Here is a 24,840-nt window from a genome sequence, read left to right as displayed (position 1 = left end):
ACACTAATCATAAGCCACGCACTTAACCCTATCTTCTTAGTTACATATTTCAATTTTAAAACTCCAATTACAATGATCCTTCCAAACATCAAAGTTCGTTTTTTCTTACTCTTTTGCCTTATTGGGATAGTGTCAGCTCAGTTATCCTCTACCTTTTATGCCAAAACGTGTCCTAATGCACTTTCAACCATTAAATCAGAAGTAGTGTCTGCTGTGAACAACGAGCGTCGCATGGGAGCCTCCTTGCTCCGTCTTCATTTCCATGATTGCTTTGTTCAAGCAAGTCAACTTTCACTATGCCCCTTTTGTTATTATTATTTATTTACTCTTTCGGCACCATAAGTTTATGCTTGAAGGCTTAACCTAATATATATGTATATGGGTTGCATTTACTATGCATGCACGTGTTCACACACACACACAAAATTAATCATTAGTTACGGAAAAATTATATATTTTATCGTAATTACTAAAGTCATCATATATTGAAGAAGAAAAAAAATCACACATGTTAACAACTTAAGAGATAATAATGTGATTAATTGACCATCTCTTGAATTTTGTTCCTTCTTCAGTTCATTTGTGCTTTAGTGCGATAAACTATTTATTTGTCTATGCAAGTCAATAATTACGATTTGGATTTGGTTTCATAAAGTATAATTTTAATGTTAGATTTTAGCATGGTAAGATATATAATTATTTAGTTATATGAGTCAATATGTTTATTATTCTAAATACTATTCGGTTTTACTAAAAAGAGACTTTAGTCGTTCGAATAGGGCAGGAGCCTTAAAGAAATCTACTCTTGAAGTCCCACGAGCTGGGGGAATTGGGGAAAGTAATTAGAAACGTAAGGAAAATAATGATATGAGATTTTAATTTTCTTTTTTCAGAAACAAAAACTTAGATATAATATAGCGAGTATTATTAGTTTGTTTTTTTTAATAAAAAAAATGAAATTTTTATTTTCTAGTCGTTAATTTTATCTCAATAATCAATCGATATATTATATTAAGAATTAAGAAATTTGTGAAATTATAAAAAGGTTGGATTTTCAAAATAAGAAAATCCACTTGCATAATAATATACAAATTTAATTTCACATCAAATTAAAAATAATGGCTAAAAGTGGACTTTTCTGGCAACAAGCATTTGTTTTCAAATTATCATATGCAACAAAGTGATGTTTAGGCCAAGTCCACATCAACAGAAAAACAAAACTTGACAATATATAGTTCATTCATAATATTTTTTGGCAAAATAAAAATGACAACTAATTAAATTGAATTCGAAATTAATAATTCTCATTTTGTTCGTACCTAATTAATGCTTTTGTTTTTATTTTCCTTGCCAGGGTTGTGATGCATCAGTACTATTGGATGATACATCGAGTTTCACAGGTGAGAAGACGGCAGGTCCCAACGCTGGTTCGATTAGAGGCTTTGATGTAATAGACACCATAAAATCTAAAGTGGAAAGCTTATGCCCTGGTGTTGTTTCTTGTGCTGATATCCTTGCTGTAGCAGCAAGAGACTCGGTCGTTGCTGTAAGTATATGTATTATTTCAAGCCAAATATATTATTAATAGAGCAATATAAAACATATATATATATATACCACCAAATATGTGAATCAATTAAGGTAAAATTATTTCAGCTTAATCTAATAATCATGCATGCGTTTAAGTCATAAATATATAATTATGTTAAATAGTGTCTGTCTGAATTTTCAGCTTGGTGGAACTACTTGGACTGTACAATTGGGTAGAAGAGACTCAACCACTGCAAGTTTAAGTTCTGCTAACTCAGACTTGCCTGGTCCCACTTCAAGTTTAAGTGCCCTTATCAGTTCTTTCTCCAACAAAGGTTTTTCATCTAAGGAACTGGTTGCTCTTTCAGGTAAGCTAGCTAGATATGCATAACTGCAGCATAGTTAGGAATGCTATTTTAAAACATTTTTTTTATTACTTGAAATTTATGCAAGACCTATTAAATTAAGAATGGAACTTGCCCCTATGAGTTTTACATCATTAACAATAAAAAAATATCTTGAAACAAGTTTATAGCTAGCTGGCAAATATTATTTTTTCTTTCGAACATTGTATATTTTCTTTGAAGAATATATACTAGCTAATCAAATACTAATATTTTCTTTCAATATAATTTTTTTATTAGTTAAAATTCATGTATGAGAGTCATATTATATGAAATCATTCAAACGAGGAATAAATCTCATGTATTAGTAAGACTCTTGTGAAATTCACACAGTAAGAAAATGTGTTCCAAAGAATTTGTGTGTTGGTAACATTTCTTACTTCTCCTTTTAAATAAGGATGGTCAATATAAATATACGATCACATACATGTCTCTGATCAAATGTTATATTTAGCTTTACCATGTACTTTGAACTTTTTTCTAAAACCTATTTCCTTCAGGATCGCACACAATTGGACAAGCTCAATGTTCATCTTTCAGAACAAGGATTTACAACGACACCAACATAGATTCCTCTTTTGCAAAATCATTGCAAGGAAATTGCCCTAGCACAGGTGGGGACAGCAATTTGGCCCCTCTTGACACCACAAGCCCAAACACCTTTGACAATGCTTACTTCAAGAACTTGCAGAGCAAAAAGGGTCTCTTGCACTCAGATCAAGAGCTCTTCAATGGAGGATCCACGGACTCTCAAGTAAATTCCTACAGCAGTAATCCTGCAAGTTTCCAAACTGACTTTGCCAATGCAATGATTAAAATGGGGAACCTTAGTCCTCTCACTGGGTCTAGTGGCCAGATTAGGACCAATTGTAGGAAGACCAACTAAGATTTTTGGCCTTCTTGTACTAAGTATGAAACAAAATCAAGGTTATGGGATATTTTAGATACTCAATGTTGTATCAGTCGCAGTTAATTAGGAGCAAAGTAAATGCTTCCTTAATTGTAGTAATAATATAATATAAGAATATCAATGTCAAAATGTTTGGACTTTGGTTAATTCTGGACCGGCAAGAGTTGCTAAATTTCCGATTGAATTCATTTGACTATTGATGTTATTAAGAAAGAGAATGGTCCGAACCCTGCTATCCTACCTCTTCATGAACTATATTTTCTATATTCACTCTTAAATAATATATCTCAATCCTCACTCTTAAGTCTTAAATAAAAGTTTTAGAAAATTTTCTCTATTTTATTAGGACAATATTTTTATTAGGATAACTTCAATGGGAGTTTCTCTCCTAATTTCAACAACAGATAGCAATTCAAATAAAAAAAATTATATGATGAGAGAACATGTAAGACCCACTTCTTTATTAGATTGTTATCTGAATGAACAGGTTCTCGCCAAAAAGTATGTGGAGCTAGGCATCTTTTATTCAATAATACTCAATATAACAATGCTACTTTTAATTGACCTTTCTATATGACCGTTGCTTTCCCCTCGCACACGGTACTATTGGAAATAATGATATCAAATGTATTTTATATAACATACTCTTTTTATTCTAAAACAAGTATCATATTTTTTACAAAAAAAAACTCAAAATAAATATTTTATTTTATTTTTTGATGTAATATTAATTTCTTATTTTTATTAATAACCTTAATAAATATTATTTTGATTTTATAATAATACCAAGATTAGTTTTTATAAAATAATTTACAACCCCACTCATTTTGAGACGAGATAACAACTATGTAAGATCCTCTTATATATTATATTGCTATTTTTATTACATTATTTATTAGATTGTTATTGTTATGTGAAGCAACGGGTTCTCATCCAAAAATATGTGACGCTAGTCATCTTTTATTTAAAAATACTCAATATTTTTTTATCAGTTCAATAATACTCAATATAATGCTACTTTTAATTGACCTTTCTATATTCCCGTTGCTTTTTCCACGTACACCGCAATACCATGTTGTCAAATGTACGTTTCCATCTCTCTCATTTAATCATGAGTTGCCATTTCCAATAAAGCAAAAATTTTATGCATTTTTGCATTATTTTTCATGTATTTTAAATTTGATAGCCAAATTTTATTTAATTAAAACATAATACTACCTACTTCCTATATTTTTTATGTTTAAAATTATTGCACGTAGATTAATAAATATTCAATGAAACTAAAAATTAACATATATTTATTTTATTTAAAAATTAGCATATAAATGTATTAAATTAAAATTAAGCTGAATAATTAAATATAAAAAATGAGATCTGTTGTAGAGTCTATTAAAAAAATTAATTAAATTTATTAAAGTAAAAAATGATAAAAATATGAAATATTATAAAATATATAATATAGCCACTCAAGTAAAGTAATTTATTGAAAATTCCCTTAAGTCGATCATATATATATATATATATTCTATTGAAAGTAATCTTATACTCGAACCAGGTAAGACAAGCAAAACTTTCCCTCCGTATGCTAAATAAATACTTGCTTGCATTTTAAAGACTATAGAATGATGATAAATTGATAATTCTAATGGCTAAAATTTAATTCTTCCACAACTATTTTATTAATGTTTATAAATACTTCGATTCCATTAACATTTTTTTCACACAATAATCCTACTAGCCGTCTCTCTTTTATTAAGTTAAAATTGAATTTTTCAATTTATGTAAATTTCAATTTAAATTCATTTTTAAAATTTTGACACATCATATCAAATTAATAGATATAAAATAAGGCGTTTTTATTATAATATATATATATATATATATATATATATATTTCTACATATACATATTTTATAATTTATTTGTTACTAATGGAAAAAAAAATATTCATTATTAATAATAAAGAAATTTCTTTAAAATATTCATGCAATGCAGGAACAACTTGCTAATTTTACATATATTCAATTATCCCTGCATTCATACAGAATAATATTGAGAGTGCTTGCTACTTAGCTTTTAATATTGTATGTAATGTTTCATTCTCGCCTTTCTTTTGTTGAAATTTTGTTTACAATTCTCAATCAATCTAATTAGATAATGAAAAGAAAAAGAAAAAGCACGTATAAAGAACTTAAAAACTACACCAATTTAATATAATATTTTTTAAGTTAATCCAGTGAAATATTATGTAATTATAAAATTGACAGGAATTAATCTAATAACATAAATATTTGTGAACTCATAATTACACGTCAATTTCTTATGCCAAAAAGTCTTAATTACATATATTGTCTTTTTGCCAATCATTCATAACATATGCACTTCTTCTATACGGAACTTCAAAAATCACAATTAACAAGGACCTCAGTAGTAGTGCTTGCTCTAACAAATTAACCTTTTACCACTGAAGAAATGGCTACTCAGACGCACTTTTCAAAGTACAAGAGAATTGACAAGTCAATTTGGAGGCTGAAAATAGTTTAGATGTAACATATATAGAAAACAAAGATGAGGAAAACGATGGATATATGTATCGTGGGCTACAAGCTACATAGAAAATTTAGCACTTATTAGTTGGCTGCGATTGACTTTGCCTCCAAATAAACGATAAACTGCGCCATTCATCATGCATGGTACGATACTCATCATGAACTGCATGATTTACGGCATCGACGCGTTTTTTTGTTAAACTGAAGACATGGAACGAACATGCATGTTTGATTAAGGCAGAAATGCCCAAAAAGCACCTCGGCATCTTTGACTCTCTTGCTATGTACAGATCTCACATTAAGAAAAGAAACTAAGGTTGTTTTAATCACTGTATTAGAGAGAGTGACAGCAGCATGTATATTGTAGAGTGATTTCTGACTAATAAAATCTAAAAAATTAATATTTATTGATGAAAAAAATAACATTTATAATGAGCAAGTAGGATTCTTTTAGATGAGAGAAATACATATAGACCATTATTTATATTTTTGATTGGATATAGATTATTAATTTATAGAAAGATGAAAAAATAGGATTTTAATTCAAATTTAATTGTAAGTATACAAGAGATATATAAAATATAAACAAATAACAAACTTTAAATTATCTATTAAATTATTTATAACTTAAATTTTATATATATATATATATATATATATATATATATATATATATATATATATATATATATATTGTTGGGATCCTTCCTTAATTGGAGAGGTTCTAGAAAATTCTAGAACTTTCTAGAAAAGTGTAGAATTTTTTAGAATGTCCTGGAGAATTCTAAAGTAGTACAAAATTCTCTAGAAGCTTGTAAAAGAATGTGAAAATCTCTGGAATATTTTGAAGATGTTTGGAACCTTGTGGAAGAATATGGAAGGGAGTAGAAAAGTGTAGAGACTCCTAGAATGTGTGGAGCATTCTAGGGAATTAATCTCCACCGTAGGATACAAGTAATCTCCACCATTCATTGTGGATATGAAGTAGTATAAATAAGGGTAGGAGTTTTCATTCATAACCATCCAAGACAAGAGTGAATCCACTTCTTAGAGTGACAAAGCTAAAAAGTTAAAGAGTCTCTTTGAGATAGTCATCGTAGAGTGAGTCAATTTTATAAACACATCTTTATAAACCTACTATTCATTTGTATAGTAGAAGAATTTTTATATTGGAAAATTATAATCGTGTGTTCTCATTACTGCCTTTAATTACTAAGTGTTTATCTTAACTTCATAAAGCGAGAAAGTCTAAATTTTTCATATATATATATATATAACTGAATTTAAATTATAGTAACTTGTAAGTAACTCTTCTATCATATCAATAATCTAACAAAAGTTTAATTATTTAGAAGATGTCATAACACAGGAATTAATAAAACGGAAAAAAAACATGTTTAACCAAGGTAAAAAAAAAAAATTTAACCACCTTAAAGATAAATGATAAGGATAAAAAATAGGGGGGAGATCTTATTTTTCATGAATTAAAAGTGATAAGATTTTTTTTTCTACGAACTATAATTGAAAAAGTATATATTGTGTACATTTAGAAGTTATTTAAGCCAAAATATTAATTGATAAAAAAATTCTCACTCGTTACATTGGTTTGATGAAATCAAGCTCAAATTCTATTAAAAAAAAGTATCACATCCAAGTCTTTAATAATGAGAAAAGTATGATTGAAATGAAAAACTCTATTAAAAATAAACAGTTGTGTCATTGAATCGATAAATAATCCTCAGTTCTCACCCCTAATATGATAAAAAAAATTAATAATATGTCGGTAAGTTGATTTAGATATTGCTTGAACACAATCAGGGGAGGAGGGAAGGGTGACCTCGCCGGCGCCATGGTCACTCTCTTTTTTTTTAAAAAAAAAAAAGTATTTGAATAGTTATATAAAACTTTGTTGTTGCCTCCTAAAATTTAAAATAAAATTACTTTATTCATGTAATATATTTCTTTCTCATGTGTTATTTTTTTACTCCATATAATTATGTATTTTGTTATAATAAAAATAGTTATATATTGAATTTATTATATATGTTATGCATATAAAATTATATTTTTTTATTAAATCATGTTATGTAACCTTTAAAATGATAACGAAATATAGTTACTCTCTTCATATGGTTTCAAAAGTTTCAGAGAAACAAAATAAAGAAAAGTTTTCAAATATTTCGCTCAAATTGCTCGATTTTGGAAAATTAGTCGAAGAATTGGTAGCAAAACTACTGCTTAGAATAGTAGTAGCGAAAAATGGAAGGATTTGAGAAGTCCACGTACTTTATTTGGAAAAAGACCACTTCCTTCCACTCTAACACTAACACACAAGAAAATTTAATGATTGATAGATTCATTATATGTATCTGCGATCGGTTCAATTGATTTGCTTCGTCATATCCTACTTAGGAAGGTTCCGTCTATTTATATTTCTTTCTTTTTTTTTAACAGCTTCCTTCTATTTGTATATACTTTTAAATTTAAGAATATATAATTTAAAAATTGAAGAGAAAATTATTCAAAAACTGTTCAAAAAATGAAAGAATATGCATGATTAATTAACTCAAATAAAATTTGAAATGGCATACATTTAAATATTATATTTAAGACTATGAAGAAAATATATAATTAATCATTTAAAATTAAAAAAAATTGAAAATCATATATATCTCAATTTAAAAATGAGTGTATTAAAACTAAATGACTTTTAGAGAATGCTTTTTACTTTACTATACAAGAGGTAGATAGTTCTAAATCTTCATAACCAATCCTTTTAACGACTCTCTAGACTTCTAATCGTAGATAATATTAAATGTTCTTTTTACATTTTTAATAAATTATAAATATTTAGTTTTTATTGAATATAAATAAAATTATTACAAAAATAGAGAAAAATCTTTAATATGTTTAAATTTTAATAGATAACCTATTTCTGATTGGCTGCATGCGCATGCATATATTGACTAATAGAGAAAAGTACAAAGTAGACCCCTATATAATGTTATATAATTGACTAATAAAGAAAAGTTCAAATTAGACCTCCTATATATATATAAGTGAGGCATGTAAAGATATAACCACAAGCACTAATCATAAGCCTCTCCATCTATACCATCATATATGGCTAGTAGTTGTTTCTCCATGACAACACCAATCTTCAAAATTCGCTTCTTCTTATTCTTATGCTTTATTGGGATAAGTTCATCTCAATTGTCCTCTGACTTTTACTCCACAACTTGTCCTAATGCGCTTTCAACCATTAAGAGTGCAGTGGATTCTGCTGTGAGCAATGAGGCTCGCATGGGGGCTTCCCTCCTACGTCTTCATTTCCATGATTGTTTTGTTCAAGCAAGTCAACTTACCCAGCTTCATCAATCTTCTTTCATTACTTCAAATTTCATGTTCATCGTGCATCTGCACACACACATGCATACATGTTTATCACGAATAATACACAAGAAAATTTTCTTCAATTACGTGGCAGTGCTATATAGTTTACTTTTTTATTTGACAAATACTATATCAATTCAAACAAATTAAACTCAATTCCTAACTGTTAATACATGACATTTTTTAGTGACAATATGAACATCTAATTTTCCGTTAGCATTTGTTTAATTCCCTAGTGGCCAGCAAAAGAGACCAAGTCAATATCCTTTTTTAAATCATTATTCAGAAAAAGAAAACTTGACATTGACAATCATATTCACGTGTGTTGCTAATAACTAACTAATGTTAAATGAGGCTAGTTAAACGACTCATTCTATTAATCACCAAATAATTTGTACGTGTTTAATTTAATTTCAGGGATGTGATGCATCAGTGCTATTGAATGATACATCAAGTTTCACAGGTGAACAGACGGCAGCTGGCAACGTTAATTCCATAAGGGGTTTTGGTGTAATAGACAACATCAAGTCTCAAGTTGAGAGCTTATGTCCTGGTGTTGTTTCTTGTGCTGATATTCTCACTGTAGCTGCAAGGGACTCTGTTGTTGCTGTAAGTATTATATATATATATATATATATATATCAAAACGCTACACAATAATTAACATAAAACCCATATATAATGAGTTACTCCTAGCTAGGTACTAATAATTTATTGAAATATGATCTATCTCTTAGCTTGGTGGACCTAGTTGGACAGTGCAATTGGGCAGAAGAGACTCAACCACTGCAAGTTTAAGTTCTGCAAACTCAGACTTGCCCCGTTTTGATTTAAGTCTGCAACAACTCAGCGATAATTTCCAAAACAAAGGTCTCACCACCGCAGAAATGGTTGCTCTCTCAGGTAATTAATAATTGACTACCCGCTAAATGCATGTTGAATTATTAAGGATTTACTACCCTCTGGACCTAAATATAAACAACAACTGAATATATTTTTTAAACTCAAATATAAGAAAATTTTAACTATTTTAACCCCATGTAATAATATCATTGCAAGAATATCCTTCCATTGTGATTATAATTTCAATTACTCCTTTTTATTCTTAATATCAAGTTCTAATAAATGACACTTTAGAAAATAATTTTTTTAAATCATTAAAAGAATTAAATAAAATTAACCAACTTTATTAATCCATGGATAAGTTACTTAAAACATAACATTTATTTCATGTTAATTCGATTAACTACCTAATGCATGAATCAACTGGTAAGTTTGTGTGTGTGATTGTCTTAGACCATGGTGGTCCTAATCAATATCTGTGTGATTCAAATTTATTTTTCTCACCCTAATATTTATCTATGTAACACAATCAAGTCTTATTAACTCTTTTTTATAAACTAAAAAATTTAATTATGTATCATATGAAGATTGATTAAGACAATAACACGTGGTGATATTGATTTTTCCATTAATAAGAGGAGATAGGAGAGATATGATGCCATTAGACCAGGTCACCCAAATGATGAAATGAAAAATTGTATATTTATAATTACTTTTACAATGTACTATATGTTCTTCTAATATTTGTAATATATATTTCAGGAGGGCACACAATTGGGCAAGCTAAATGTTCAACTTTCAGAACAAGGATTTACAACGAGACCAACATAGATTCCTCTTTTGCAACATCATTGCAGGCAAATTGTCCAAGCGTGGGTGGTGACAGCAATTTGGCCCCTCTTGACAGCAGCCAAAACACCTTTGACAATGCTTACTTCAAGGATTTGCAGAGCCAAAAGGGTCTCTTGCACACAGATCAAGTGCTTTTCAATGGAGGATCCACAGACTCTCAAGTAAATGGTTATGCCAGCGACCCTTCAAGCTTCAACACTGACTTTGCCAATGCAATGGTTAAAATGGGAAACATTAGCCCACTTACTGGCTCTAGTGGCGAAATCAGGACCAATTGTTGGAAGACCAATTAAGATCTTGGTCCTTTTCGTACTAGTACTATAGTACAATAGCAGTTAAGGGACAAACTGTTACTTTTAGGATGGCCCAAGTAGATCTAAACATGTCTTTAAACTAAAGCGGTTAAAAGACTATATTGAATGGGATTAGATTTTTATATTATAAATTATAGTTTTTGTTTTATTTCTCTTAAATGAATGAGAAGTTGACCGATGGATAACTATTATCCATTGATTTTAAGTGTATTTGTATTTAAAAGATCAAGCAATCAATGAAAAATCTCGCGAGTATTAATTAATTTTAGTATTTACTTACCCTTTTCTTTTACCATACATTTAGCAGTAGCTCAAGCATGGAGGCGGCCTAACACAAACCAATTAATGTTTCCTCAGTTGTAAACTTGTAATATGAATTTTTATAATATGGAGCAAAAATGTTTGGATTTGTTTGATTTTGGCTTGGTTAGATCGGTGAAATAGTGGCTCATATAAATCAGGAAAAATATAAAATAATAAATCAAAATACGATATAATACATTTTAAAAAATAAAGAGTAAACAAATGCAATTAATTTTCAATTATTTAGGCTTCTCCTCATTCAATGTTAGTTAATTAATTTTCATATAGAATTTATACAACTTACATCATTTGATATTTGGAGCTTAGAGTTGGTTAGGGACATCTTTATTCTTTAGAGCAAATGAAGGTTGTGCCTTGTTATTGTCAATATTTTTCTCAGTACATTTTTTATAACTTTTGGTGCAATATGGAAAAGGAATTGTTTATTAGATTGATAATTATGTTGTACTTGTTCCTAAATAAGCTTATAACATTCGAAATAAATAAATAATTGTTTCTTTTTGGTTTATGAAAACATAATAGATTATTCAATATTTACTTTTATTTAAGGTGTAAAATTATAATAAAAAAACATATATAGTTGAGTATTAGAAACTTGTGGTAAAGTTTAACAACATAGATCAAGAGGGTGTAAAAAAAAACATCGTAGATTTATAAGTAATCCATTGGTGGTAATGTAAAGCGTATATTTTGTACGGATATAATTCCGACCTTGGGTCAGTTGGTAGAGCGGAGGACTGTAGTTGGTATCATACCAAATAGGTCGGAGCTTCGAATCCGGCAGGTCAGAATATTGTTTTTGGTCATTATTTGTTAGTTATGCCACTTTGAATATGCAACCTGTTCGACCTATTTGCATTTTGCAGGAGTTTTTTTATTTGGATCAAAGGAAAATCACTCTTATCTAAAGTATAAAATATTAATCACTAAATTTCTATGCAAATGGTTAATTTTAACATTAACCATAAAATAAATTAGAGAAAATATTTAATTCAGTCCCTTAAAATAACTGTTTAACCCAATTTAATTATAAAAAAAAGTTAAACCAATCCTTTAAAATAATAAATGTGAGACCGTTTAATCATTCCATTAATAGGAAGAAAAAGTTAAAATGTCTATTATTTATATTGTTGAATAAATAAATAATTATTTATTTTTTTAGTGATTAAAATGCTCTCTCTTCTTTTAAGAATAATATTTATTATTTTAGTTCAAACTGCTAAGTACAAAGGATTCTTAAAAAAGAACACAGGATTCTATTATTCTGAAAAATGGGACAGATCACACCCAAGTTTGTGCACATCGCTATCAAAGATGATGCTCGAATCTTAAATAATGAGATACAAAGAAACCCGACTATATTTCTTCATTAGCAGCGGATCACGTTAGTATAAGTTTTATTTTTCATTAAGATATTTGAAGATCATGACACAGGGTGAGTATGAACCTCCATTCTCCAAAGGACAAATTAACATCAAAGGAGTGACACCTCTTGTTATCTGCCTCAAGAAAAGCACGCATTAACGCGTACTCCTATCGACACTAACATTAAGTTAACATCAATCTTCCTTCACAAAAGAAGAAAGGAAGAAGATACAATGGGTTCAGTATTCTAAACTCTTCCCCCATAGGAGACTATTTCTGCCTCAAGAGAACAATGGTGTTTATCTATCAACTTTATCTAATGCCCTCTTTTTAATCAAATGACCAAAATGACTGTACATCTGAGGTTGGATGTTGACTGCCATTATGGGGCCTTGCAACAGATGACTTCCCTAAGCCTTCCACAGTAGTTTTTACAGGCCATTCATTTCTGCAAATTAGCAGATTTCAAGCTGTTAAACTACCAATAAAAATATAATTTTATATTCAGAAAAAAAAATATTATAAACAAAAGAGCAAGGTCAAAGCAGCAGTTTAAACCGTTAATATTACCACTAATTATGTATATTACAGAAGGAAGGACCACGAGTTACAGCATCAAGGAAAGAACACACCCAAGACAATGTCAGCACAGACATCAAGCCAGAAGACTTCACAACACACATTGACTTCACCATTACATTGCATTCGGTAAAAAACAACAAAAGATATCTGGAACTGAATGTTAAAATACATACTGATTCATTTCATTACATGAATATCGACATATGATCATACAGATCCATCCACAAAATCATTTGATTTATAACTTACAACTAAATCCATTCTTACTAAATAAAATAGTATAAAAATTATATTTAAAGTTGGATTCAATAACTTCTTTTATGCATCCATAGATATCCTATATTACAGGTTTCTATTTCAATCAAACAGGTAAACTTACCCTTCATATGTATCAACATATGTGGTCCATGGATAACACAACATCCAAAATTAGGGCAATCTTTAATATAAGCTGCAATCATATAAGCCCCCCACACAGAAAGCATATATTTCATGTTACTTCAACTGTGATCCCTGTTAAATTTGCTATTTATGATTTTTTTTCCCCTGAAGAAACACAGGTTGGTGTCTTGGGGATGACACACAGTTTTGTAGTGTATGTACCTAGCCAATCAGCTTCATTCATCGCATCCTAGTTATGTTATGCCTCTTAGCCTATATCTTATTTCCCTCACAGTATCTTTTGTTCCCCCACTTTATCAGAGTATATACTGTATACTGTAAAAAGTCAACATGTGTGGGTGAGTGTTTCATACTTTTCCTGATTGTATTTGAGTATTGATTGATAACAAACTTGTCCTTCTTTCTGTAAGAAAAGATTAAACCAGTCTGTTTAGAAATGCCCAAGGACAATATGCACTTCTCTAAATTAGTGAGACTTCAGACTCCTAAAATTATATTTTGAACCACTAAGTTTGGCATTTCAGCCTCTTACTAACCTATACTTCAGAAAAAGCCTACAGACCACAACGACATTAAAAAAAATAGCACATAAATACAAAACAAATACATGTAAAATGGGATGTATTTTAAGCATGTCATATATAATAATTACATATAAAATGGTCAAATACTACGAGTCACTACTTGGAGAGTGAACCAAGTGCATTCATATCATAGTTCCATCATGTGCTATAAATACACGTTTTTATCAGAGACAATTATTTCCAAAATAAGACGCACATGATCGATCAATCAATCAATATTTCAAGCAGTAAAATTCATTCAGGAAGAACAAAATGAGGAGGTTTCCTTCATCTTTTGGTTATAGAAGTTCATCAATTTATAATGTTCTTACAAAAACACAGATCCATAATAGAAAGGAAATTCGCCATGCAATAATAGGCAAAATTTAAGCCAAACAGTAATTTACTCACTTGGTCCAACTGTTAGCCTTAGAACACTCGTGCACATGGTTGCTAGCAGACCCACTCTGACTCGCATATATCATTTCATTCTGAGTAGCACTCTCCTGAGCTTTAAGTCCACCTGACAACGATGGAAATAAAGCACCCTGTGACCAAGGATCATAACCATTTGAACCAGTAACTGGGCTGAAGGTCCCACCACTCTGACCATTAGGAAGAAAAAAATGTTGTGAAGAATGGTTACTGGAAATAATGTTATCATCTTTGTTGAAAAGAGAATCCATAGTCTTAGATGATGGAAGCACAAAATCATCCTTGTTTGGCACGTCCCTTTGAGGGGATAAAAACCAGTTTGCTGGGTCACTAACCAAACCTAAACCTTCCTGACCAAGTGGCAAAGTATTCCACATCTGCCATGTTCCCTTCTCATTTGCAGCTGCATTATCCAAAGGAAATGGATGCATATCCTGGGCCTGGGAGATACTTGGAAACCGATTAGAACAGCTATTCTTTTCTCGGGACAATGGGGACTCAATTGGAGATGGTTTGCTGATGTCAGAACCGGCAGATGTGCTTTTTAAAGAGTGAGGCATTGCCATCTTTGTGTCTGTCACAAAGCCACTTCCCAAGTCCAATTGAAAATTATCAAGTGACTCAGAAACAGGACCAAGCAAGGATACCGGATCAGGGATATAACAGGGGTCTTCAAAAAGCTCTTGTTCTTCATGTCTAAAGTCCTGTGAAATATTTTCAACTGTAGAGTATAAGGGTTCAATTGCAGGAGAAAAACCTTGACTGCTACCGGTTGATCCAATTGGATAGCTGGAAATATTAAAAGGTGATGGAAGACCAAATTGAATTGGATTGTTAAATGGCTGTGTAATTGGTGACTGGCCAGATAACTGTGGGCTTTTGGCTTCAGCTTGAATTTTGGAATTTGGTCTACATATTACATTTGAGTTTGAGGATTGAGCAACAGTTGAGGAACGAGTAAATAATTGCTGCCATGACTTTTTAGGTGCAGTCCATGGACTCCATGGCTGTGGTTCTGGGGGAACCTGCAGAGAACAATCATCATGATATTGTTCACTTCACCAAAAAATGTTAAATGCTGCCTAAGATTCTCATAGATCACAACCGACTGATACCAACTTGAGCTGTAGAGCATCATATACTTTTCATAAATCACAAAAGACTGAAAAAGTCTAGAATGTGCATTAAAACCAGGATGTAGTGAAAAGAGAGACACGGATATAATGCAAGCTTGTAAAATCCACTTGAGTTTTAAAATTATTCTTAACAGTCATAGTATTCCTATATGCTATATCAATCACACATCAACTAAGCCAGCTAAAACAGTAATAATAATATGGCAACGATAAAGGGATATAGAGCACAATAACTTACAGAGTGATTTATATTCTTATCGTCTCCATTCAAATTGGATTTAGCAGTTGAACAATCAGGAGGATATATATCTTTCCTGGTAGCAGTTGAATGAATATGATCGACAGAGCCATTAAATTTGTTTTCTTTCACCACAGATCCAGGAGCATTAGCACCCTTTCCGAAACCAAGAGCTTTAGAAGAAGACAAAATTGTACCACGCATACGATCAAGGTACCTTGTTCCAGTACTTCCACGGTTGTAACTGTTTGCAGCAACATTTTTACTATGTGTATTGTCTGTATTATGTCCCTTGCCACTTTCAAACCCAGATTTCTGGTGCTCTCTACGGTCAGTTTCACTCTTTTTGTCAAAGTCACACTTCCGTTCACTTTCCTTGCTGGCTCTTCTATCCAGTTCTTCTACATCAGAGTTGCTCTTACTAGAACCCTTATCTTTCTCTTTTCTTTTTTCCTGGCGCTTCCTTTCAGCTTCCTTCTTACTGTCTTTCTCCTTACTAGGATATGATGATTTGCTGCGTTCTTTTTCAGCTTCCATTTTCTCATCTCTCAGCCTCCTACGCTCCTCCACTAGCCTTGAAACCTCCTCCCTCTGTTTTCTCTCTTCCTCCTCCAAAAGTTCTTTTTCTAGCCTAGCCTGTCTTTTCTCCTCAGCTTTCCTGCGTGCTCTTTCCCCTCTACTTTCATTGAGGTTTGGCCCACTCTCACCCCGTTTTGCTAAGAGTGCCCTATGTTCAGCATCAGACGAACAGTCTTCCCTTGAACTAAGCCTAAAAGTCTTTCTCCAGAGCCATCTAATGCTCAAGAAAAAAGTTGTCCAAAGCCTGCAAACAAAAACTAATATACCAGAATACGACCTCTCTGTCAAACAATGCTCATCACCTCCATAAAGGCCAGCACTCCCATTTGTCCTCCAGTTGCTAGGATTACCTAGAATAGACCCACCAACCCAACTGCCATTCTCCAACCATTCCTGACTGCACATCCACCCATTTTCAGACCAAACCTTGCTATTCACTATCTTGCCATTTTTCCCAACCAAGTCCTTAACTATACCAGAATTTGAAATCCCAAACCCTGGCAGCACAGGCAAGTCTAAAACGGGCCTCTTCGAAACGTGGCCACAGTACGAACACATAAACCTACCCCCACCAGGGTTCTGATCCCTATACGGGTTCAAACAGTTCCGACACCGCCTCGTAGCCGTCTTCCTCAACTTCTGCATTTCTATGGCCTCAAACCTCTTCCTCTCCCTAATCCTAGCATTCCTCCTCACCCGCCAAGCCGACAGCCAAGGCATCAAAATCTCATACCAAAAGAGAGTAATCAGCAACACAAAGACACAAGCAAGACGAGGCGAAGTAATCTCGAAGCGAAAAGCTGGCGGCAGAAGCTGAGAGAGAGCCCAGAGACCAATGAACGGAATAACCAACCAAGGCAGCATTGTAGCAACCCGGCGAGACCACTTCTGAATCACACACAGTATACACATTATCCTCTAACCCACGCCAATCGTCGCCGTCTCGAATAACCAAACCCTAGCCACAATCCACCAATGCTTTCAAGAAAACCCTAACCCAATACATACTATCCCCCGCCTCCAAAATCAATACCCGACAACAGAGCCACCCGCAGAAACTTCAAAACCCTAAAAATTCAAATCCATAAACACAAAAAAGAAAGGAAAAAAAATCAAAATCGAAGGGGAGAAAAAAAAACCCAATCGTCGATCAGATCTAGGGAGAACTTCAAGTACAGCGATTGTGAGATGAATCGAAAGGGAATGGAGCACTTACAGATTGAATGTCCATTCGGGGTTCGGAGCTGGACTCTACTCGGGTGGGTGCCTTTAAGAAAATACTAGGGGAAACGAAATGAGATGTGAAGAGAATGAAATAATGTAAGTGAACCAGGTGCGGAAAAGATTGGACCGGTGACGGTGAACCGAACCGGGTCGTAATCTAGCGCTGGTGTTTAACATCTTGATGTGTTGAAGTGATTACGATGGGCCTCATGAGTATTATTAGTTCATTTTAGTATTTACTTACAAATTAAATTTAACAGTAGCTCAAGCCAATTAATGTTTCCTCAGTTGTAATACTGTCTCAATTAAATATATGATATAGTAAATTTTAAAACAAAGAGTGAACAAATGCAATTATTTATGCCTCTCCTCTTTTAGTTTATTATTTTCCCATTTAAACCGTGGTTAGATGTATATCTATTATATTCAATGGTTAAAATAATTGCGGGACTATCCAAGAGAGACCACACTGGAATAAGAATTTTTCTCTCTCTTCTGTTCCAGCTATGAATCCCATATCGATAAGAACATGCAACAGATTTGATATTTGGAGATTGCTTAGGGACATCTTTATTCTTTAGAGCAATATGGAAAAGGAATTGTTTTTTAGCTTGATAATTATGTTGTTCTTTTTCCTATAATAAGATTTTTTGCTCAGACAATGCATGATAGAACCTCATTTCCAGAACAATAAGCTTTGAGAAGGGATTGAAACACAGCCTCAATTATCAAATATCTTTCTCCTTGAACATGCAATATCTCAATAACCAAATGCAACATCCACGCGCTCCAATGGATTGCAAAAATGTGCTAGACTCTATGCACTCAAATGAATTTAATTTTCTTATTTCCAGATGCAACACTCTTGTGAATTTTATCCCAAACTCAAAGGTGAATTTTGTAAAAAGGCAAGCAAATCGAGCGGTTCACTCTTTAGAAAAGACTTCTAGGTCGTATGCTAGAATCCATGAATTTGAGCCAATTCCTAATTGTATCGTGCTTCCCCTTATGAATGAAATGAAACAAGTTTGCTTTGTTAAAAAAAAAAAAAAAAAGATTATAACATTTGAAATAAACAAATAATTGTTTCTTAATTTTTTCCAACGTTTGGTTATTATTTGTTAGTTATACAACTTTGAAAATGCAACCTGTTCGACCTATTTGCATTTTGCAGGAGTTATTTGATTTGGATGAAAGCAAATTCTAAAAGGAAAATCACTTTTCTTATTTAAAGTATAAGATGCAGTTTAAAGAATAAAATATTAATCACTAAATTTCTATGCCAACGGTTAATTTTAACATTAACCATAAAATAAATTAGAGAAAATATTTAATTCAGTTCCTTAAAATAATTGTTTAATCCAATTTAATTACAAAAAAAAGTCCTAACAATCCTTTAAAATAATAAAAGTGAGACCGTTTAATCTTTCCATTAATGGAAAGAAAAAGTTTAAATGCCTATTATTTACATTGTTGAATAAATAAATAATTAATTAGCATTTTAGAAATTAAAATCCTCTCTATTTATTTAGGGCTAATATTTGTTATTATTGTTGAGGACGAGCCCTGATACAATGGTAAAGTTGTACCTTGGTGACTTGTTAGTCATGGATTCGAATCTGGAAACATAAATTTTGTTATTATTGTTCAAATATTCACTAACATAAATTTTGAAAGAAGTTATTAAGGTTCGTCGCACAAGAAGTGTTCTGCTCTTGCGAAAACGTTATATCACTTCTCCAGCGCTGGTAATTCATGACCAATTCAACCAACATTTGCATCTGCGCCATTCCAAGTTTGGTTATAGAATGTATAAACTGTAAAGTGCAAAGGATTCTAAAACTCATTTCCCATTGACTCGTTAACGCATTGTTAACAAAAAGAACACGGGATCCTATTATTCTAAAATCTGGGTCAGATCACACCCAAGTTTCTGCACACCGATATCAAAGATGATGCTCGAATCTTAAATGAGACAAAGAAACCCGACTATATTTCTTCATTAACAGCAGATCACGTTAGTATAAGTTTTATTTTTCATTAACATATTTGAAGATCATGACAAAGGGTGAATATGAACCTCCATTCTCCAAAGGACAAATTGACACCAAAGGGGTGACACCTTTTGTTATCTGCCTCAAGAAAAGCACGCATTAACGCGTACTCCTATCAACACTAACATTAAGTTAACATCAATCTTCCTTCACAAAAGAAGAAAGGAAGAAGATACAATGGGTTCAGTATTCTAAACTCTTCCCCCATAGGAGACTATTTCTGCCTCAAGAGAACAATGGTGTTTATCTACCAACTTTGTCTCATACCCTCTTTTTAATATGGGGCCTTGCGACAGATGACTTCCCTAAGCCTTCTACAGCACCTTTTACAGGCCATTCATTTCTGCAAAGTAACAAGATTTCAAGCTGTTAAACTACCAGTAAAAATATAAATTTTTATTTAGAAAAAAATATTATAAACAAAAGAGCAAGGTCAAATCAGCAGTTTAAACCGTTAATATTACCACTAAATATGTATATTACAGAAGGAAGACCACAAGTTACAGAATTAAGGAAAGATCACACCCAAGACAATGTCAGCACAGACATCATCAAGCCAGAAGACTTCACAATACACATTGACTTCACCATTACATTGCATTAGGTAAAAAACAACAAAAGATATCTGGAACTGAATGTTGGAATACATACTGATTTGTTTCATTACATGACTATAAGCATATGATCATACAGATACATCCACAAAATCATTTGACTTATAACTTCCAACTAAATAAAAAGTATATTTAAAGTTGGATCCAATAACTTCTTTCATGCATCCATAGCTATCCTATATTACAGGTTTCAATTTCAATCAAACAGGTAAACGTACCCTTCATATGTATCAACATATGTGGTCCATGGATAACACAAAATCCAAAATTAGGGCAATCTTAATATAAGCTGCAATCATGTAAGCCCACATAGAAAGCATCTATTTCATGTTACTTCAACTCTGATCCCTGTTCAATTTGCTATTCATAAATTTTTTTTTCCCTGAAGAAACACAGGTTGGTGTCTTGGTGATGACACACAGTTTTGTAGTCTATGTAGCTAGCCAATCAGCTTCATTCATCACATCCTAGTTATGTTATGCCTATTAGCCTATATCTTATTTCTCTCTCAGTATATTTTGTTCCCCCACTTTATCAGAGCATATACTACATACTGTAATAAGTCAGCTGTAGCTATTATCAACATGTGTGTGTGTGTTTCATACTCTTCCTGGTTGTATTTGAGTATTGATTGATAACTAACTTTGTCTTCTTTCTCTAAGGAAAGATTAAAATATGGCTGTTTGGTTTAGGGAGGGAGGAGAGAAATTTTGTGGATCCCACACACCTTTTACACTCTACTTTAATTCAAAAATCCATCTTCTATTTCCATCCTCTAAACCAAACACAGCCTCAACCAGTCTGTTCAGAAATGCCCTAGGACAATATATGCTGCTCTATATTGGTGAGACGTCAGACTCCTAAAATTATATTTTGAACCACTAAGTTCAGCATTTCAGCCTCTTACTAACCTATCCTTCAGAAACAGCCTACAGACCATAATGAAATTTAAAAAATAGCACATAAATACAAAACATATACATGTACAATGGGATGTATTTTAAACATGTCATGTATAATATACAAATATTACATATTAAATAATCAAATATTACAAGTCATTGCTTGGAGAGAGAACCAAGTGCATTCATATCATAGTTCCATCATGTGCTATAAATACATCATTAATGATTTTTTATCACTTAAACAATTATTTCCCCAATAAGAACACATGATCAATCAATCAATCAATATTTCAAGCCGTAAAATTCATTCATCAGGAAAAACAAAAATGAGGAGGTTTCCTTCATCTTTTGGTTACAGAAGTTCATCAATTTAAAATGTTCTGACAACAATGCAGATCCATAATAGAAAGGAAATTCGCCATGCAATAATGGGCAAAATTTAATCCAAACATAAATTTACTCACCTGGACCAACTGTTAGCCGGAGAACACTCGAGCATGTGGTTGCTAGCAGACCCACTTCGACTCCCATATATTATTTCATTCTGAGTAGCACTCTCCTGAGCTTTAAGTCCACCTGACAACGGTGGAAATAAAGCACCCTGTGACCAAGGATCATAACCATTTGAACCAGTAACCGGGCTGAAGGTCCCACCACTCTGAACATTAGGAAGAAAAACATGTTGTGAAGAATGGTTACTGGAAATTATGTTATCATCTGTCTTAAAAAGAGAATCCATAGTCTTAGATGATGGAAGCACAAAATCATCCTTGTTTAGCACATCCCTTTGAGGGGATAAAAACCAGTTTGCTGGGTCACCAACCAAACCTAAACCTTCCTGACCAAGTGGCAAAGTATTCCACATCTGCCATGTTCCCTTCTCATTTGCAGCTGGAAATGACTGCATATCCTGGGCCTGGGAGATACTTGGAAACCGATTAGAACAGCTATTCTTTTCTCGGGACATTGGGGACTCAATTGGAGATGGTTTATTGACGTCAGAACCCGCAGATGTGTTTTTTAAAGAGTGAGGCATTGCCATCTTTGTGTCTGTCACAAAGCCACTTCCCAAGTCCAATTGAAAATTATCAAGTGACTCAGAAACAGGACCAAGCAAGGATACCGGATCAGGGATATAACAGGGGTCTTCAAAAAGCTCTTGTTCTTCATGTATAAAGTCATGCGAAATATTTTCAACTGGAGAGTATAAGGGTTCAATTGCAGGAGAAAAACCTTGACTGCTACCGGTTGATCCAATTGGATAGCTGGAAATATTAAAAGGTGATGGAAGACCAAATTGAATTGGATTGTTAAATGGCTGTGTAATTGGTGACTGGCCAGATAACTGTGGGCTTTTGGCTTCAGCTTGAATTTTGGAATTTGGTCTACATATTACATTTGAGTTTGAGGATTGAGCAACAGTTGAGGAACGAGTAAATAATTGCTGCCATGACTTTTTAGGTGCAATCCATGGACTCCATGGCTGTGGTTCTGGGGGAACCTGCAGAGAACAATCATCATGATATTGTTTACTTTACCAAAAAAGTGTTAAATGCTGCCTAAGATTCTCATAGATCACAAGCGACTGATACCAACTTGGGCTAATAACAACTTGAGCTAAAACAGTAATAATAATATGGCAACGATAAAGGGATACAGAGCACAATAACTTACAGAGTGATTTATATTCGTATCGTTTCCATTCAAATTGGATTTAGCAGTGGAACGATCAGGAGGACATATATCTTTCCTGGAAGCAGTTGAATGAATATGATTGACAGAGCCATTAAATTTGTTTTCTTTCACCACAGTTCCAGGAGCATTAGCACCCTTTCCAAAACCAAGAGCTTTAGAAGAAGACAAAATTGTACCACGCATACGATCAAGGTACCTTGTTCCAGTACTTCCACGGTTGTAACTGTTTGCAGCAACATTTTTACTATGTGTATTGTCTGTATTATGTCCCTTGCCACTTTCAAACCCAGACTTCTGGAGCTCTCTACGGTCAGTTTCACTCTTTTTGTCAAAGTCACACTTCCGTTCACTTTCCTTGCTGGCTCTTCTATCCACTTCTTCTACATCAGAGTTGCTCTTACTAGAACCCTTATCTTTCTCTTTTCTTTTTTCCTGGTGCTTCCTTTCAGCTTCCTTCCTACTGTCTTTCTCCTTACTAGGATATGATGATTTGCTGCGTTCTTTTTCAGCTTCCATTTTCTCATCTCTCAGCCTCCTACGCTCCTCCACTAGCCTTGAAACCTCCTCCCTCTGTTTTCTCTCTTCCTCCTCCAAAAGTTCTTTTTCTAGCCTAGCCTGTCTTTTCTCCTCAGCTTTCCTGCGTGCTCTTTCCCCTCTACTTTCATTGAGGTTTGGCCCACTCTCACCCCGTTTTGCTAAGAGTGCCCTATGTTCAGCATCAGACGAACAGTCTTCCCTTGAACTAAGCCTAAAAGTCTTTCTCCAGAGCCATCTAATGCTCACGAAAAAAGTTGTCAAAAGCCTGCAAACAAAAACTGATATACCAGAATACGATGGCTCTGTCAAACAATGCTCATCACCTCCATAAAGGCCAGCACTCCCATTTGTCCTCCAGTTGCTAGGATTACCTAGAATAGACCCACCAACCCAACTGCCATTCTCCAACCATTCCTGACTGCACATCCACCCATTTTCAGACCAAACCTTGCTATTCACTATCTTGCCATTTTTCCCAACCAAGTCCTTAACTATACCAGAATTTGAAATCCCAAACCCTGGCAGCACAGGCAAGTCTAAAACGGGCCTCTTCGAAACGTGGCCACAGTACGAACACATAAACCTACCCCCACCAGGGTTCTGATCCCTATACGGGTTCAAACAGTTGCGACACCGCCTCGTAGCCGTCTTCCTCAACTTCTGCATTTCTATGGCCTCAAACCTCTTCCTCTCCCTAATCCTAGCATTCCTCCTCACCCGCCAAGCCGACAGCCAAGGCATCAAAATCTCATACCAAAAGAGAGTAATCAGCAACACAAAGACACAAGCAAGACGAGGCGAAGTAATCTCGAAGCGAAAAGCTGGCGGCAGAAGCTGAGAGAGCGCCCAGAGACCAATGAACGGAATAACCAACCAAGGCAGCATTGTAGCAACCCGGCGAGACCACTTCTGAATCACACACAGTATACACATTATCCTCTAACCCACGCCAATCGTCGCCGTCTCGAATAACCAAACCCTAACCACAATCCACCAACGCTTTCAAGAAAACCCTAACCCTATTTATACTATCCCCCGCCTCCAAAATCAATACCCAACAACAGAGAAACGCGCAGAAACTTCAAAACCCTAAAAATTCAAACCTATAAACACAAAAAAGAAAGGAAAAAAAGTCAAAATCGAAGGGGAGAAAAAAAAACCCAATCGTGGCTCAGAGCTATGGAGAGCTTCAAGTACAGCGATTGTGAGATGAATCGAAAGGGAATGGAGCACTTACAGATTGAATGTCCATTCAGGGTAGGAAGACGTGAACGGGTTCGGAGCTGGACTCTACTCGGGTGGGTGCCTGTAAGAAAATGAGAGAAACCAAGGTTGCAGCTAATATGCAAGTTTAATACTATTAAATGATTACTTGATGGCTATGTATTTGCT

The 24,840-nt window shown here is 33.3% G+C and overlaps 4 protein-coding genes across 5 annotated transcripts; 2 read left to right on the top strand and 2 right to left on the bottom strand.

Moving 5' to 3' along the window:
- Positions 1–2,991, top strand: LOC114366956 (cationic peroxidase 1-like). Its single transcript, XM_028324014.1, has 4 exons — positions 1–279; positions 1,355–1,546; positions 1,733–1,898; positions 2,435–2,991. The coding sequence occupies exons 1-4, from the start codon at positions 73–75 to the stop codon at positions 2,818–2,820; spliced, it is 951 nt and encodes a 316-aa protein (XP_028179815.1). The 5' UTR covers positions 1–72; the 3' UTR covers positions 2,821–2,991.
- Positions 2,992–8,463: 5,472 nt separating this feature from the next.
- LOC114366877 (cationic peroxidase 1-like) lies at positions 8,464–11,058 on the top strand. The gene is made up of 4 exons (XM_028323902.1): positions 8,464–8,744; positions 9,204–9,395; positions 9,524–9,689; positions 10,392–11,058. The coding sequence occupies exons 1-4, from the start codon at positions 8,517–8,519 to the stop codon at positions 10,772–10,774; spliced, it is 969 nt and encodes a 322-aa protein (XP_028179703.1). The 5' UTR covers positions 8,464–8,516; the 3' UTR covers positions 10,775–11,058.
- A 1,394-nt stretch (positions 11,059–12,452) lies between these two features.
- On the bottom strand, positions 12,453–17,782 carry LOC114425335. Its single transcript, XM_028392223.1, has 4 exons — positions 17,636–17,782; positions 15,841–17,487; positions 14,443–15,491; positions 12,453–12,932 (listed from the first exon to the last, which is right to left on the bottom strand). The coding sequence occupies exons 2-4, from the start codon at positions 17,329–17,331 to the stop codon at positions 12,815–12,817; spliced, it is 2,658 nt and encodes an 885-aa protein (XP_028248024.1). The 5' UTR covers positions 17,332–17,487; positions 17,636–17,782; the 3' UTR covers positions 12,453–12,814.
- A 1,832-nt stretch (positions 17,783–19,614) lies between these two features.
- On the bottom strand, positions 19,615–24,840 carry LOC114425336. Of its 2 annotated transcripts, none has more exons than XM_028392224.1 (4): positions 24,686–24,840; positions 22,891–24,551; positions 21,681–22,717; positions 19,615–20,040 (listed from the first exon to the last, which is right to left on the bottom strand). In XM_028392224.1, the coding sequence occupies exons 2-4, from the start codon at positions 24,379–24,381 to the stop codon at positions 19,959–19,961; spliced, it is 2,610 nt and encodes an 869-aa protein (XP_028248025.1). In that variant the 5' UTR covers positions 24,382–24,551; positions 24,686–24,840; the 3' UTR covers positions 19,615–19,958. The 2 variants fall into 2 exon arrangements, with proteins under 2 accessions (XP_028248025.1, XP_028248026.1); XM_028392225.1 differs by having other exon boundaries at positions 22,891–24,537.

Source organism: Glycine soja, chromosome 9 (assembly GCF_004193775.1).
Source record: "Glycine soja cultivar W05 chromosome 9, ASM419377v2, whole genome shotgun sequence".
NCBI classification, from domain to species: Eukaryota; Viridiplantae; Streptophyta; class Magnoliopsida; order Fabales; family Fabaceae; genus Glycine; species Glycine soja.
This window is presented reverse-complemented; position numbering and strand designations above follow the sequence as displayed.

Excerpts from the sequence above, each read along its gene's own strand:
- LOC114366877 (XM_028323902.1), top strand. The coding sequence starts at position 8,517 with ATGGCTAGTAGTTGTTTCTCCATGACAACACCAATCTTCAAAATTCGC. Across the intron at positions 8,745-9,203 it reads TCCATGATTGTTTTGTTCAA|GGATGTGATGCATCAGTGCT; the intron begins GCAAGTCAACTT and ends ATTTAATTTCAG. Across the intron at positions 9,396-9,523 it reads CAAGGGACTCTGTTGTTGCT|CTTGGTGGACCTAGTTGGAC; the intron begins GTAAGTATTATA and ends TCTATCTCTTAG.
- LOC114366956 (XM_028324014.1), top strand. The coding sequence starts at position 73 with ATGATCCTTCCAAACATCAAAGTTCGTTTTTTCTTACTCTTTTGCCTT. Across the intron at positions 280-1,354 it reads TCCATGATTGCTTTGTTCAA|GGTTGTGATGCATCAGTACT; the intron begins GCAAGTCAACTT and ends TTTCCTTGCCAG. Across the intron at positions 1,899-2,434 it reads GGAACTGGTTGCTCTTTCAG|GATCGCACACAATTGGACAA; the intron begins GTAAGCTAGCTA and ends TATTTCCTTCAG.
- LOC114425335 (XM_028392223.1), bottom strand. The coding sequence starts at position 17,331 with ATGTGTATACTGTGTGTGATTCAGAAGTGGTCTCGCCGGGTTGCTACA. Across the intron at positions 15,492-15,840 it reads ATAAGAATATAAATCACTCT|GTTCCCCCAGAACCACAGCC; the intron begins GTAAGTTATTGT and ends TGTTCTCTGCAG. Across the intron at positions 12,933-14,442 it reads AAGGCTAACAGTTGGACCAA|AAATGAATGGCCTGTAAAAA; the intron begins GTGAGTAAATTA and ends GCTAATTTGCAG.
- LOC114425336 (XM_028392224.1), bottom strand. The coding sequence starts at position 24,381 with ATGTGTATACTGTGTGTGATTCAGAAGTGGTCTCGCCGGGTTGCTACA. Across the intron at positions 22,718-22,890 it reads ATACGAATATAAATCACTCT|GTTCCCCCAGAACCACAGCC; the intron begins GTAAGTTATTGT and ends TGTTCTCTGCAG. Across the intron at positions 20,041-21,680 it reads CCGGCTAACAGTTGGTCCAG|AAATGAATGGCCTGTAAAAG; the intron begins GTGAGTAAATTT and ends GTTACTTTGCAG.